At 43.7% G+C, this 14,994-nt stretch overlaps 1 protein-coding gene across 2 annotated transcripts in view; it reads right to left on the reverse strand.

The window, feature by feature from the left end:
- Positions 1-431: 431 nt before the first annotated feature.
- Positions 432-14,994, reverse strand: part of sfxn4 (sideroflexin 4) — a 40,200-nt gene continuing 25,637 nt past the window's right edge. For both annotated transcript variants that reach the window (XM_068053002.1, XM_068053003.1), the window contains exons 13-15: positions 13,386-13,471; positions 10,878-10,995; positions 432-1,757 (exon numbers count right to left, since the gene is read on the reverse strand). In XM_068053002.1, coding sequence (XP_067909103.1) covers positions 1,680-1,757; positions 10,878-10,995; positions 13,386-13,471 — 282 coding nt within the window. In that variant the 3' untranslated portion in view covers positions 432-1,679. The remainder of the gene's footprint in view (positions 1,758-10,877; positions 10,996-13,385; positions 13,472-14,994) is intronic.

Genomic DNA, 14,994 nt, shown 5'->3' on the forward strand with positions numbered 1-14,994 from the left:
CCCTTAAAAATAAATTCTAGCCCCATATCTCTTTTGTTGATTTTTTTCCAAATAGAACAGTCTGTGATTAGAGTTACTTCCTGGAGGAGTTTGGGAGTAGCCCACATTACAGCTGAATTAGTCTCTACTGAAGCTATCATTAATTCCTCAGTGTTTAGGCTGTTGCATAGATTCAAATGTGTATGTAGATTGGAAATGGTCTGCATGTTTGGGCTCAGTAATTCCTCTTATTTCTTCCAATTATATTAGTATTGACTATATAAATTATATTTTACACCACAAGTAATGGTTGTTAATCATGATCGTGTCAAACCACTTGAAAAGCACCAAGATAAAATGACTTACTTAACCCATGCAATTATTAAAACTAGAACAGGCACCTGAATGAAAAATGGGATAATTTCCAATGAACAATGAAACAACCAGCAAGGGAAAATAAAATCAATTGAAGTGCCTTTATTACCCAGGAGGGTGATGAATGAGCTTTTCCTACTTAATTACAATAGTTGGAACTTAAAGTACAATAATAATTTACATATTTTGTCAATCATTCACAGTACATTAGAAATTCGTTTCAGCCCATCTTTGCAGCATACGTCAGAGGCCCATCCAGATTTGGGCCCCAGCCCTCATTAGCATATTGATCTGCGTATACCAGCCTGGCATCCAGAGATGGCTCACTGGTTTTCAGAGGACGAGGGTGGGCCAGCTGCCTCCCCTGCAGTAGTCCTTAGGTAGGTCCTGGATGGGCGGAGAGGGGCGATTTGGAATGGGGCACTGAAAATTTTGGGAAGGGAGCCTCAAATAGGTGTTTAGTCCACTATTTGCAGATGCAAAAGACCCAAACGCCCGTTTCAGGCGGGGGTCCTGGACACCTATACTGGATCATTTATCAACATGTGCCATATTGGATGCTTAGGCAAACGTGGCCTCAATGAATTACTAGGCCATAATGTTCTGCCCAGAGAAAGGGAACACATGCAAACTCAACAACACCATGATTAAATATACCAACCAGTATGTTTCTGAGTGACATTTACAGACCAGAATGGTCCCATATTCAGTTTGTGCTGACATCCAGGACAGCTATGAGGGTAATACGATAGGTTTCAGTTTCCAGGCCAGGGAATTCAGGCACGGATTGTTGCTCTCTCACCATCCAGTAACTTCTATTGGTTAGTGCATGCATGGAAATTGAGTGAGGGGATGATGTGGATTGACTGTGATGTCCTCATGTTTACGTATCTTCCCAATATGACAAAGCTCACATATAAACATTTCACACTTCCAGATGTAGCAGAGGGCTTCCAAGCATGGAACTGTGCTCCAGGACAAGTCAACACCTTCATCAGAGGATGGGAAAATCTTGGAACACCACCACAAAAAAAGGTCTTAAACAATGCTTTACTAAAAGCAGAAAAGCCCGATCTCTGAATCCGACAAAATGCAATGGGTTCTGTCTATATAAAGTGTTAAAATAATCAATATTTGGTCAAACATTATTGCAATGGAGTTCAATGTTTTACATTCATGATAAGCAGTTCTGCATCAAGTAAAATTTCTGTAGTATTTGGGCTCCTGAGCTGCCTTGTTTTTTGTTAGCATGTGTGTTTAACGAGAGCCGTCCATGTGAACAAATGATCTCCAGGCAGAGTACAATCTTACTTTGTGGCCCTCTTTCACAACCCTCTGTTGTAATAAAGGTCATCTTCTGTTGTGGCTGACTGGATTAAAGGTTCAAGATTGCTCCGTTTTATCTAAAATAAAATTAACAATTAGCATAGATGCTCAAAAAATAAGCACCATTTTACTTGAAGAGTGCATTTTTAATTGTTCCATATTTCATTTTTCTAGCACCGCACCCCCCCAATCCCACCTCATCCTGAATCATGATTGGATACAGTTTCAGGGGTATAGATAGTCTCTGCTACCTCACTCAAGAGGCTATACTTACAACATGCGCTGAGATACTGGTATGGCAATTGTAGATGGGGGAAAAAGAGAGCATCAGTCAATCCTGTGACATCCTCAGATGCACACTTTATTGGAGAAGTACAAAACTGACTCATTTTATTCCTCTTCCTGGAGGGATACTGAAATCTTGCAATTTGCCCAGCACTGAACTGATTGTCAATGATAAACTCAATGCATCAAGGGATCAAACTCAAGATTTTTCTGATCCGGGAAGCTCAATACTAATAGCACAGAGGGTCATTACATATTGAGCTGCTGCACAAGTAACATTCCATTTGTATATTGTAAACTTTGCTCTTCAAACTTAACTGCCCCAAATTATCCTCTAAGACCCCCTGTGCCACACAATCCCAGCCCCAACACTAAATGCTGCTCTGTAAACGATTAGGAGGCATATAAAAGGAGCCAGATCTGACTTCTTTCTCCTCTGACCTAATTGTCCACCTTGCAGCCCAAAGTGAAAATGTATCAAAAACAAAAAGTGCTGAAAAAACTCAGCAGATCTGGCAGCATCTGTGGAGAGAGAAGCCAAGTTAACGTTTCAGGTCTGTGACCTTTCATCAGAACTGGCAAAGGTTAGAAAAGAATTAGGTTTTAAGCAAGTGAAGGCGAGGGGAGGGGGTGGGGGGGGGGGGGGGGGAAGAGAACAAAGGGGAAGGTGTTTGATAGGGCAGAGGGAGATTAAATAACAAAGATGTCCTGGGACAAAGGTAAAGCGTGTGTTAATACTTGTGGTGAAACACAAAGCCTTAGTCCAGAGAGAGTGTTAATAGCAGATTAACAAGCAGCTCTGACCACATGAAAAGCAGGCACATGGTTAAAAAATAAAATATTTTTAAAAAGGCCAGTCATGCTCTGAAGTTATTGAATTCAATGTTCAGTCTACAAGGCTGTAGAGGTGTCTAATCAAAAGATCAGGTGCTGCTCCTCGAGCTTGTGGTGATGTTCACTGGAGCAGGCCAAAGAAAGAAATGTTGGCATGAGAGTGGGGGGAAAGTGTTGAAATGGCAAGCAACCGGAAGCTTGGGGTCATGCTTTCTGACTAAGCAGAGGTGTTCCGCAAAGCAGTCACCCAATCTGCGTTTGGTCTCCCCAATGTAGAGGACACCGCATTGTGAACAGTGAATACAGTACACTAAATTGAAAGAAGTACAAGTAAATTGCTGCTTCACCTGAAAGGAATGTTTGAGGCCTTGGATAGTGTTACGGCTGACCGCTCCTGTCAAAGCCCCCAGTGAAAATATACGATTCTGATTGTGGTGGGACCAATGCACTGTTAATTCAATCCCGTCACTCCACTGATCAGCTAACATATCATTTAAAACTTTCCAAATTAAAGAAAGGCCCAGCCAAATTGTACCATCTATTGACCCCCGAATAAGGCTAAACAAACCAGATATCTTTAAATCAATAAATTAACTCTTTAATTAGAAGAACTAATTTCTTAAACACTATAAAGATATAAACAACATTTAAAATAGAAAAAAATTTAGAGTCCTTGCAGATTTACAGTCCAATGCTGCTTGAAGTCCTCACAGGATGTTGCTTTCCTTCTGCAGCGAATTTCAACAGTCAACGACTTGCAAACACTTTCAACAGAATCAATCTGACTTTAGAGTTTTTGAGGGATAAAAGATTGTCACAGTCCAACTTCCCTTTCTTCAATTTAAATTACCAGAGATCTCTGTTTTGGCTTGATGTTTTAGAATTTTGAGAGATAATAATTAAACAGACTAAAATCCTCTTCCTCAGTTTAAATGGTTGAGAGCTCTTTTTCCAAGTGCTGTCATCACAGCTGTGTCCTCTGTCTATGTGTTCTGTTGGAACAAACTGTCTTCAACCAAAAGCCAGTTCAAAACTGAACTGTAACAAATGTATTGCATGAGACGCACTCCCAGTGGTTGTTTCTATGGTAACGAGAATGTACCCTTTGAATCACAGTCTCCAATTGGCTGTTTTTAAGTCAACGGAAATGCACCTTCCTATAACTCCTGAGGCTGGCTGGTTCTTAAAGCAATACTGATCCCTTGCGAGCCTTAAAGGCAAACCGCATTTTCAGAAAATAAAACTACAGGACCATGACAATAATGAGGAGAGAGAGGAGGTAAAAGGGCAGGTGTTACACCTCCTGCAGTTGCATGGGAAGGTACCATGGGAAGGGGATGAGGTGTCGGAGGGTAATGGAGGAGTGGACCAGGGTGTCACAGAGGGAACGATCCCTTTGGAAGGCTGACAGGGGAGGAGAGGGAAGATGTGTTTGGTAGTGGCATCACGCTGTAGGTGGCGGAAATGGCGCAGGATGATCCTCTGGATGAGGCTGGTAGGGTGGAAAGTGAGGACAAGGGGAAGCCTGTTGCGGTTCTGAGAGGGAGGGGAAGGCGCGAGAACAGATGTGTGGGAAATGGGCCGGACACATTTGAAGGCCCTGTCAACCACAGTAGGGGGGAAATCGTTGGTTGAGAAAAAAGGAAGACATATCAGAGGCGCTGTTATGGAAGGTTGCATCATCAGATCAGATGCGTCAGAGACGGAGAAACTGGGAGAATGGAATGGAGTCCTGACAGGAGGCAGGGTGTGAAGAAGTGTAGTCAAGGTAGCCATGGGAATTGCTGGGCTTGTAATAAATTTTAGTGGACAGCCTATCACCAGAGGTGGAGACAGAGAAGTGGAGGAAGGGAAGGGAAGTGTCGGAGATAGACCATGTAAAGGTGAGAGAAGGATAGAAATTGGAAGCAAATTTGATAAAAGGTTTCCAGTTCAGGGCGGGAGCAGGAAACAGCACCGATATAGTCATCAAAGTACCAGAAAAAGAGTTGGGGGAGGGGGCCTGAGTAGGACTGGAACAAAGAATGTTCGACATATCCCACAAAAAGACAGGCATAACTAGGACCCATGCGGGTACCCATAGCAACACCTTTTACTTGAAGGAAGTGAGTGGAATTGAAGGAGAAGTTGTTCAATGTGAGAACAGGTTCAGCCAGGCACAAGAGGGTGGTGGTGGATGGGGACTGGCTGGGCCTCTGTTCAAGGAAGAAGCAGAGAGCCCTCAAACTGTCCTGGTGGGGGATGGAGGTGTAGAGAGATTGGACGTCCATAGTGAAGAGGAGGCAGTTAGTGCCAGGAAACTGGAAATTGTCAAAATGATGTAGGGCATCGGAAGAGTCACTGATATAGGTGGGAAGAGACTGGACCAGTTCAGTGGGGCAGGAACAGGCTGAAACGATGGGTCTGCCAGGACAATCCTGTTTGTGGATTTTAGGAAGGAGGTAGAAGCGGGCAGCATGGGGTTGCGGGCCTATGAGGTTGGAAACTATAGAGGGAAGATCTCCGGAGATGATGAGGTCAGTGAGTCCTGTGGACAGTAGCATGATGTTCAGTGGTGGGGTCGTGGTCCAGGGGAGGCAGGAAGAAGTGTCTGAGAGTTGGCACTCAGCATCTGCAAGGTAGAGGTCGGTACGCCAGACAACACACAGCACCACCCTTGTCTACAGGTTTGATGACAATGTTGGGGTTAGACCTGAGAGAACAGAGTGCAGCAAGTTCAGAGGGAGACAGGTTAGAGTGAGTGAGGGGAGCAGAGAAATTGAGACATCCGCTGTCTCGTGACAGTTCTCAATGAAAAGATCAAGAGTGGGTAAAAGGCCAGAGGGAGGGGTCCAGGTTGAGGGAGACTGCTGGAGGTGGGTGAATGGGTCTACTGATCCTGGTCAAAGAAGTGAGCCCGGAGGCGAAGGCGACAGAAGAGCTCAACGTCATGCTGAGCACGAAATTCATTCAGGTGGGGCGTAAGGGGATCAAATTGAGTCCTTTCTTGAGTACAGATCATTCAGTGTCAGAGGGTATAGTGAAACACAGCAAGGGGCCAGATCAGAAGGGATGGGGTCAGAGGGAAATGAAGGGGAAGAAGGATCTGGAGGGGCATTAATCCCCATCAGCTGCTGGAGCTTGTGTTCCTTAACACCCGAAAGGAAGAAAAAAGTTTTTTGTTAATGCGTTGGATGAGACGAAGGATGAAATGAAATTACGGAGCAGAGCAGCTTTGAGATAAGGTGAGATGGTGCTTCTGGAGAGAGGGGTCCAGTGTGTACATATGGCGGCGCATGGCACGGAGTGTGGATCTCAGGATGTGGCGAAAGCAGCAGTCAGAGGAACGTTGTATTTCTCAGAGATACCTGTAATCCTGGGTGCATTCAAAACATGAAGGATGAAACTTCAGTTGGAATCCACTTGGATTCTTTAGCCTCCTTGTCTCGAGAGACAATGGATAAGCGCCTGGAGGTAGTCAGTGGATTGTGAAGCAGCACCTGGAGTGGCTAGAAAGGCTAATTTTCTAGAGTGACACACTCTTCCACAGGTGCTACAGATAAAATTGGTTGTCGGGGCTGTTACACAGTTGGCTCTCCCCTTGCGCTTCTGTCTTTTTTCTTGCCAACTGCTAAGTCTCTTCGACTCGCCACTCTTTAGCCCCGCCTTTATGGCTGCCCACCAGCTCTGGCAATCGCTGGCAACTGACTCCCATGACTTGTGATCAACGTCACAGAACTTCATGTCGCGTTTGCAGGCGTCTTTAAAGCGGAGACAAGGACGGCCGGTGGATCTGATACCAGTGACGAGCTCGCTGTACAATGTGTCCTTGGGGATCCTGCCATCTTCCATGCGGCTCACATGGCCAAGCCATCTCAAGCGCCGCTGGCTCAGTAGGGTGTATAAGCTGGGGATGTTGGCCGCCTCGAGGACTTCGGTGTTGGAGATACGGTCCTGCCACCTGATGCCAAGGATTCTCCGGAGGCAGCGAAGATGGAATGAATTGAGACATCGCTCTTGGCTGATGTACGTTGTCCAGGCCTCGCTGCCGCAGAGCAAGGCACTGAGGACACAGGCTTGATACACTCGGACTTTTGTGTTCCGTGTCAGTGCGCCACTTTCCCACATTCTCTTTGCCAGTCTGGACATAGCAGTGGAAGCCTTTCCCATGCGCTTGTTGATTTCTGCATTGAGAGACAGGTTACTGGTGATAGTTGAGCCTAGGTAGGTGAACTCTTGAACCACTTCCAGAGCGTGGTCGCCGATACTGATGGATGGAGCATTTCTCACGTCCTGTCCCATGATGTTTGTTTTCTTGAGGCTGATGGTTTTAGGCCAAATTTGTTGCAGGCAGCCGCAATCCTGTCGATGAGTCTCTGCAGACACTCTTCAGTGTGAGATGTTAATGCAGCACAGTCAGCAAAAAGGAGTTCCCTGATGAGGACTTTCCATACTTTGGTCTTCACTCTTAGACGGGCATATGGAATAAGTCGGAAAATGCATCATCTCTCTCGACTGCTCATCCCACTGGCAACTCAAAATGTGGGGTATTCCTGTCCTGTCCATATATTATGTAGCTGAGTTTATCATACATAAAGCAATTACAAATTTCACAATGTTATCCATTGTTTTGCAATTATTCTTTCTCAGAGTTACTATAATCAAAGGCTATCTAGTGTCATCTCCTGCACTTAAATGCTGAAACATTGGATATCGTTATGCTTGTTATGCAGGTTGAGAAACTTCCAAGCCTGTTTGTGAAGACGACACACTTGAATACAATTAACTAATTAACACCCAACACCTGTTCACCCTATTATCTTGAACTACCAGGTATTTTATCATCTGTTAATAGAACTTCAGACCCTAACATTGAGCTTTGTGGGTTTTATCTTCGCCTCCTTTGAATCTAAGGGTTTGAAGCAGTGGTTTTCAAGTTTTTCTGTGTAGGGCACTCTCTGCAAATATTGACAGTCTCAGGGGTGGACAGGGGAGAGGAAAAAAAGACTGAAAACTGTAAATCTCCCAGGGACCCTCTGTAAATACTGACAGTCCAGGGGATTACAAGTCCAAACTAGATAAATCCAGAAATCAGCTACACAAAGGAAAAAGTGTTATCTCTCAGTACTGTTGTGACTCAGTTGATAGCACTCTTGCCTGAGTCAGAAGAACATGGGTTCAAGTCCCACTCCAGATATTTGAGCACAAAAGTCTAGGCTGACACTCCAGTGCAGTACTGAGGGAGTTCTGCATTGTCAGAGGGCTGTCTTTTGGAGGAGATATTAAATTGAGGCCCCATCTTCTCTCTCAGGTGGACATAAAAGATCTCTCAGCACTATTTCGAAGAGCAGGGCAGATATCCCTGGTGTTTTGCTTAATATTTATCCCTCAATCTGGCCTAACAATTTGGCCTAACCATCAGCCTCAAGAAAACGAACATGGGACAGGATGTCAGAAATGCTCCAACCATCAATATTGGCGACCACGCTCTGGAAATAGTTCACGAGTTCACCTACCTAGGCTCAACTATCACCAGTAACCTGTCTCTAGATGCAGAAATCAACAAGCGCATGGGAAAGGCTTCCACTGCTATGTCCAGACTGGCCAAGAGAGTGTGGGAAAATGGCGCACTGACACAGAACACAAAAGTCCGAGTGTATCAGGCCTGTGTCCTCAGTACCTTGCTCTATGGCAGCGAGGCCTGGACAATGTATGTCAGCCAAGAGCGATGTCTCAATTCATTCCATCTTCGCTGCCTCCGGAGAATCCTTGGCATCAGGTGGCAGGACCATATCTCCAACACAGAAGTCCTCGAGGCGGCCAACATCCCCAGCTTATACACCCTACTGAGCCAGCAGCGCTTGAGATGGCTTGGCCATGTGAGCCGCATGGAAGATGGCAGGATCCCCAAGGACACATCGTACAGCGAGCTCGTCACTGGTATCAGACCCACTGGCCATCCGTGTCTCTGCTTTAAAGACATCTGCAAACGCGACATGAAGTCCTGTGACATTGATCACAATTCGTGGGAGTCAGTTGCCAGTGATCGCCAGAGCTGGCGGGGCAACCATAAAGGCGGGGCTAAAGAGTGGCGAGTCGAAGAGACTTAGCAGTTGGCAGAAAAAAGACAGAAGCGCAAGGGGAGAGCCAACTGTGTAACAGCCCCGACAACCAATTTTATCTGCAGCACCTGCGGAAGAGTCTGTCACTCTAGAATTGGCCTTTATAGCCACTCCAGGTGCTGCTCCACAAACCACTGACCACCTCCAGGCGCTTACCCATCGTGTCTCGAGAGACACGGAGGCCAAAGAAGACGACAACGAATCAACATCTCAAAAAATTGATTATCTGGTCATTATCGCATTGCTGTTCTGTCGTGGGAGCACCTTAAGAGAGGACTACTTTAAGCAGCTGTAAGTGAAGGTCATTGGAGTAAATGATGTCACATCACATCATCAGAAAGTTGTGAGTGTAGCCAGATAGAGATGTGTTTAGATGTGGCTCATGTAGTCACTGTATGTCCTAGTTAGGTTAGAAGAAAAAAAACCCACATTTTTTTTGGATATTGCTTGGAGTCCTGTGAATCTTCAATAGTGTACATACCAAAGGAACAAGTACTATTACAATTATCGTATTGCTGTTTTGGGAGCTTGGTGTACGTAAACTGGCTGCTGCATTTCCAAAATTACACTACACTTTAAAAGAATGTCATTGGCTGTGAAGCGTTTTGGGATGTCCCAAAGTCATGAAAGGCAATATATAAATGCAAGTTAGAGTCATAGAGTTATACAGCAGAGAAACAGGTCCTTTGGCCCATCGTGTCTGTGCCAGCCATCAATCACCTATCTATTCTAATCCTACTTACCAGCACTTGGCCTGTAGCTTTGTATGCTATGGCGTTTCAAGTGCTCATCTAAATACTTCTTAAATGTTGTGAGGGTTTCTGCCTCTACCACCTCTTCAGGCAGTGTGTTCCAAATTCCAACCACCCTCTTGGTAAAAAGATGTTTCCTCAAATCACCTCTAAACCTCCAGTCCCTTACCTTAAATCTATGCCCCCTGGTTATTGACCCCTCTGCTAAGGGAAAAAGTTTCTTCCTTTCTAACCTATCAATGCCGTCATAATTTTGTATATCTCAATCATATCTCCCCTCAGCCTTCTCTGCTCTAAGGAAAACAATCCCAGCCTTTTCAGTCTCTCTTCATAGCTGAAATGCTCCAGCCCAGGCAACATCCTGGTGAATCTCCTCTGCACCCTCTCCAGTGCAATCACATCCTTCCTATAGAGTGGTGACCACAACTGTACACAGTACTCCAGCTGTGGCCTAACTAGCGTTTTATACAGCTCCATCATAACCTCCCTGCTCTTATATTCTATGCCTCGGCTAATAAAGGCAAGTATCCCATATGCTTTCCTAACCACCTTACCTACCTGTGTTGCTGCCTTCAGTGATCTATGGACAAGTACACCAAGGTACCTCTGACCCTCTGTATTTCCTAGGATCCTATACAAGGGATTGTATATTCCCTTGCCTTGTTAGTCCTCCCAAAATGCATCACCTCACACTTCTCAAGATTAAATTCCATTTGCCACTGCTCTGCCCATTTTACCAGCCCATCTATATCATCCTGTAATCTAAGGCTTTCCTCCTCACTATTTACGACACCACCAATTTTCATGTCATCTGCGAACTTACTGATCATATCTTCTATATTCACGTCTAAATCATTAATGTACACTACAAACAGCAAGGGTCCCAGCACCAATCCCTGTGGGACACCACTGGTCACAGGCTTCCACTCACAAAAACAACCCTTGACCATTACCCTCTGCCTCCTGCCACTAAGCCAAGTTCTTTTGTTTTCATTGCAAAGTTACAGCAAGAAATAATACTAAATCAACAAACACAGTAAAACACAGATCAAATGACAAGTGGAAAAGAATCTGATAAGCTCACAGACACCAATGGAATCCAGTTTAAAAATCTTCATGACCATTAGGTGAAAATATTAAATGACTGGTGAGATAGCTGGAACAGCTGGCAATATACACAACAGTCGGAGTAGACAATACTGCGAGTGTTAAACTCATCACATACCTGCCCTGTCTGAGGATACAGGCTGAAGGAAATGGGTACCATTAGTCCTAGTACAAAGGCAGTCATTATATGCCTAACAGGAGCTAGAGCAAGTGGAAATCTTCTGATGAAACTCGTCCTAGAAGAAAAAAAACAGATTTCATTGAGCACTTAATAGTAATGTAAAATAAAACAAAATCACAAAAGTGGCATTTGTATGTGTGAACTTGCTGAGTACTTCCAGCATTTTATTGTTTGCCTTTGCTCTGTGACCTTTTGGTCAGCTATGTGGCCTGGTCCAATCTGCACCTTCTCCTTTGTTATCTCTTGCCCAACCCCCACCTCACTTGTTTATAATCTGTGACTTTTCTAATATTTGTCAGTTCCGAAGAAGGGTCACTGACCCGAAACGTTAACTCTGCTTCTCTTTCCACAGATGCTGCCAGACCTGCTGAGTGAATCCAGCATTTCTTGTTTTTGTTTCAGATTTCCAGCATCCGCAGTATTTTGCTTTTATTCCAGCATTTTCTGTTTTTGTTCCAGATTTCCAGCATCCGCAGTATTTTGCTTTTATTCCAGCATTTTCTGTTTTTGTTCCAGATTTCCAGCATCCACAGTATTTTGCTTTTGTGGTATCTGTTATGTACCATGATCCTACTGGGTATACTGTTGATTTGTAAATTTAAGCAATTAGCTATCTTTTAATCTGGTCAGTCTTATCTGGTATCTACAACAGCTAGATCCACTGTGAGCCTATCACCAAAACCCACATACCCAGTCCTCAATTTCTTTCTACATGCCTCTTCCTTTTATATTATTCTTATCCAACATCAGCCACAGCCACTCCTACAGTCAGGAGGGAACTTACCAAAATCCAGAGAAACACTCACTATGCTCCATCACAACAACCTACCCTAACCTCAGACATGGAAGAATATTCTCACTCTGGTTATTGTGACACTCCTATTGGCTACACCAGGAAGTCTGGTAGCTTCACCGAGGCTGAATTATGGGGCGAGTTGGCACTCGGGATTTGTACTCACTCGCATCTTTTAGTTGACATTTGCTGAGTTCATTTCATTCAGGACTGTTAATGACACCGGGGAGATGAGATGTATCTGGTCATCCTGTGCTAGATTCAAAGGCAGGACTCGAGTTAAAAGATGCTATTCTAACCCATACTGCTTATTAGACGCACTCAGCATACAGCTCATCACTATCCACTACAGTTGAAATTTAACCTTCGGCCTGACACAGCCTATCAGTGAGTTTAACACCTTTGTGGGTACTATTGTAGATAAATATTTACATTATCTACTTGCACAGAGTGTCTGCCAAGCCATTAGCATGACACACTGAAGAATGGACTACAAATCAAAATTACCAGGTGGTATAGAACTTTGAGCACAAATTCTGCCCCATGAAATAGCAGAATGAGATTGTATACATGATCCCCCATGTGGAGAGTTCCTGGTATCAATTACACCTTCATGAGGAATGCAGCGCAGTGATCAGGCATGTCCTCATAGACAAGTGTTATGATCCCCATGGAGATCAACAAAATCAGAAGAACCGAATTTACCGAGTGGCCCCAATAAAAAAACAAATTGACAAGATTTCACTTTTAGAACATTTACTCGAGCAAACAAACCAAAATCAACAATCACGTTTAAATAAAGCACAAAGTTCTTCAAAACTCTGAACTTCTTCAGGTAGATTTCCAGCTCCTGTCCTACAAGATGCAGTCATCAATTTAATGCCTTCTCGTCGATGGCAAGTGTTGCAGTCTTCCCTTCAACATTTTGGTCTTGTTGCCTCTCAAACCTCTGCGGCTCTGCTCACAAGTCTTGATGGTGTGGATACATCAGTATTTCTTAAGTCACCAAAAGCAGCTACCACAACTCATATTTGCCAATGGCCAGTTCCCAGAATCAGCTTCGAATCTCAGCAGCTTGTCTGCAAAAGTGTCCCTACAGCCTGCTTGAACTCTCCAATCTTGTAATCAGAGCTTGGATAGCTCTATACATGCCTCTGGTCAAATGACTCTGTCTTACCTAGTTCCAGCCCTCTCTCCAGAACACTGAAGTTTTTAAGTTTCACTTTTAAGTTAGGGATTATCTCAAATAAAAAGCTTTGAAACCAGAATCAGTGCACCCAACAGAACTCAGCAATCGTCTGTTCAGACAACAGCCTGCACACGCTCCTCCACAGGTCTCGCAACCCGCGGACCCCAGCACACAAATGTGGAAGCTTGGAGGGTGAGTCATCACAGGTTGCCACCAAGCATTGGTGGGAGGCCTGGGGGCAGGTCTTTTCCTGGTTTCCTTGTGCATGGCATAGGAAAGCTAAAAAGGGCAAAAGGTAGGGAAAAATATGGAAAATAAAATCAAACCGTTTAAGTTAACACACTGACAGTTTTTTTCAATTTCTCAAAATTGTAACCTTCACAACATTAGGAATAGTGTTTAAAGAACACTAGAGGCATAATTTGGACTGCGTGTGAAAAACATTTTCAAAAGTATTTCCTACCTTTCTAAATAGCTGACTAGTATGTTGGGTGCAGCTGCTGTTGTTCCCACTAATACTGCTCTAGAAAGCGCTGTTTCTTTTACCGCCTAAATAGGAGAAAACATACTTTGAAAATTCTTCGGCTAATCGCACAACCAAAGATGCAACTTATAAAAACTTTTGGTTTTGACCTCTGAGTTTACTTAACTGCTTGTCATATTCAAAACACAGCAGAATCTTCAGATTACTGCACTTCAGGGTGATTAGAGGTCAATCAGAAATAATGAACCAAATATTAATTAAGATTAACCAACGAACTGTATCCTCCCTCAGATTATGAAGTATGTATGGAATTTAGTTCTGCACCAATGATGAGTATTAGTAGCTAAAAGTATCAGATTGCATGTGTATTAACAGCAGGAAGCATAATCTGAAAAGACTTTATTGTTATTTCTATTTTTTTTCCGGGCAGCTAATTAAACATCAAACTACTGTCAGTTTGGGTATATGTATGCGAATGCGGAAGTTAGATTCTTTAAATAAGTTATAAAATCTTTAGATATTGGTTTATCTTAGTAGTGTTTAAGAATTTAGTTTTAGAATTTAGAATAAACAGTTCATTTGTTGATATCTAAAGATTCCTGGTTTGGTTCACCTCATTCAGGGGTTATTAGATTGGTTCAATTCGGCTGTGGCTTTGATTATTTTGGAAAACTTAAATATATCGGTTATGCGACCTGTGGGGCTGTGGGACTGAATTGACAGTGTGTTGCTCCCACTGCAATCAGAATCATATTTTGATTGGGGGCTTTGTCGTGAGCAGTCGTGCCATAACAATATCTAGAGGACTAGAACACAATGGGGTAGAAGTTATGGTACAACTATAAAAAGTCCTAGTTAGACCACAGCTGAATGGAGTACTGCAAACAGTTCTGGGCACCACACCATAGGAAGGATTTATTGGCCTCGGAGGGAGTGCAGGGAAGGTTTCCCAGAATGATAGCTGGACTTCAAGGGTTAAATCACAAGCGGAAATTATACAAACTAAGGTTGTATATCCTGGAATTTAGACGATTAAGAGGTGAGTTGATCAAAGAGAGAGAGAGAAACTATTTCCTCTGTTTGGGGAGTCTAGGACTAGGTGGCATAGTCTAAAAATTAGAGCCAGACCTTTCAGGAGTGAAATTTAGAAATACTTCTACACACAAAGGGTGGTAGAAGTCTGGAAAACTCTTCCACAAATGGCAATTGATGGTAGATCAATTGTTAATTGTAGATCTGAGATCGATAGGTTTTTGTTTTCCAAAAGTATTAACGGATATGGGGCAAAGGCAGATATATGGAGTTAAGTTGCAGATTAGCCATTATCTTATTGAATGGCAAAACAGGCTCGTGGGCCCAAATGGCCTCCTCCTGCTCCTATGTTCTTATGAGCAGTCAACCACATAGTGCAAACCAGAATCATGTGTAGGCCAGACTGTGCAGGTTTCAGTGATAACATTTAGGATCATTTTTTGCGCTGCTAGCTGGCAGATTGAATTCAATTTCACAAAATGCCACGATGAGATTTGAACTCTCAAACTCTGGTCTGACAGTCCATGACCTTAGCCACTACACGGTCACCCTCTTA

This window comes from Heterodontus francisci, chromosome 20 (genome assembly GCF_036365525.1).
Source record: "Heterodontus francisci isolate sHetFra1 chromosome 20, sHetFra1.hap1, whole genome shotgun sequence".
In the NCBI taxonomy this organism is placed as follows: domain Eukaryota; kingdom Metazoa; phylum Chordata; class Chondrichthyes; order Heterodontiformes; family Heterodontidae; genus Heterodontus; species Heterodontus francisci.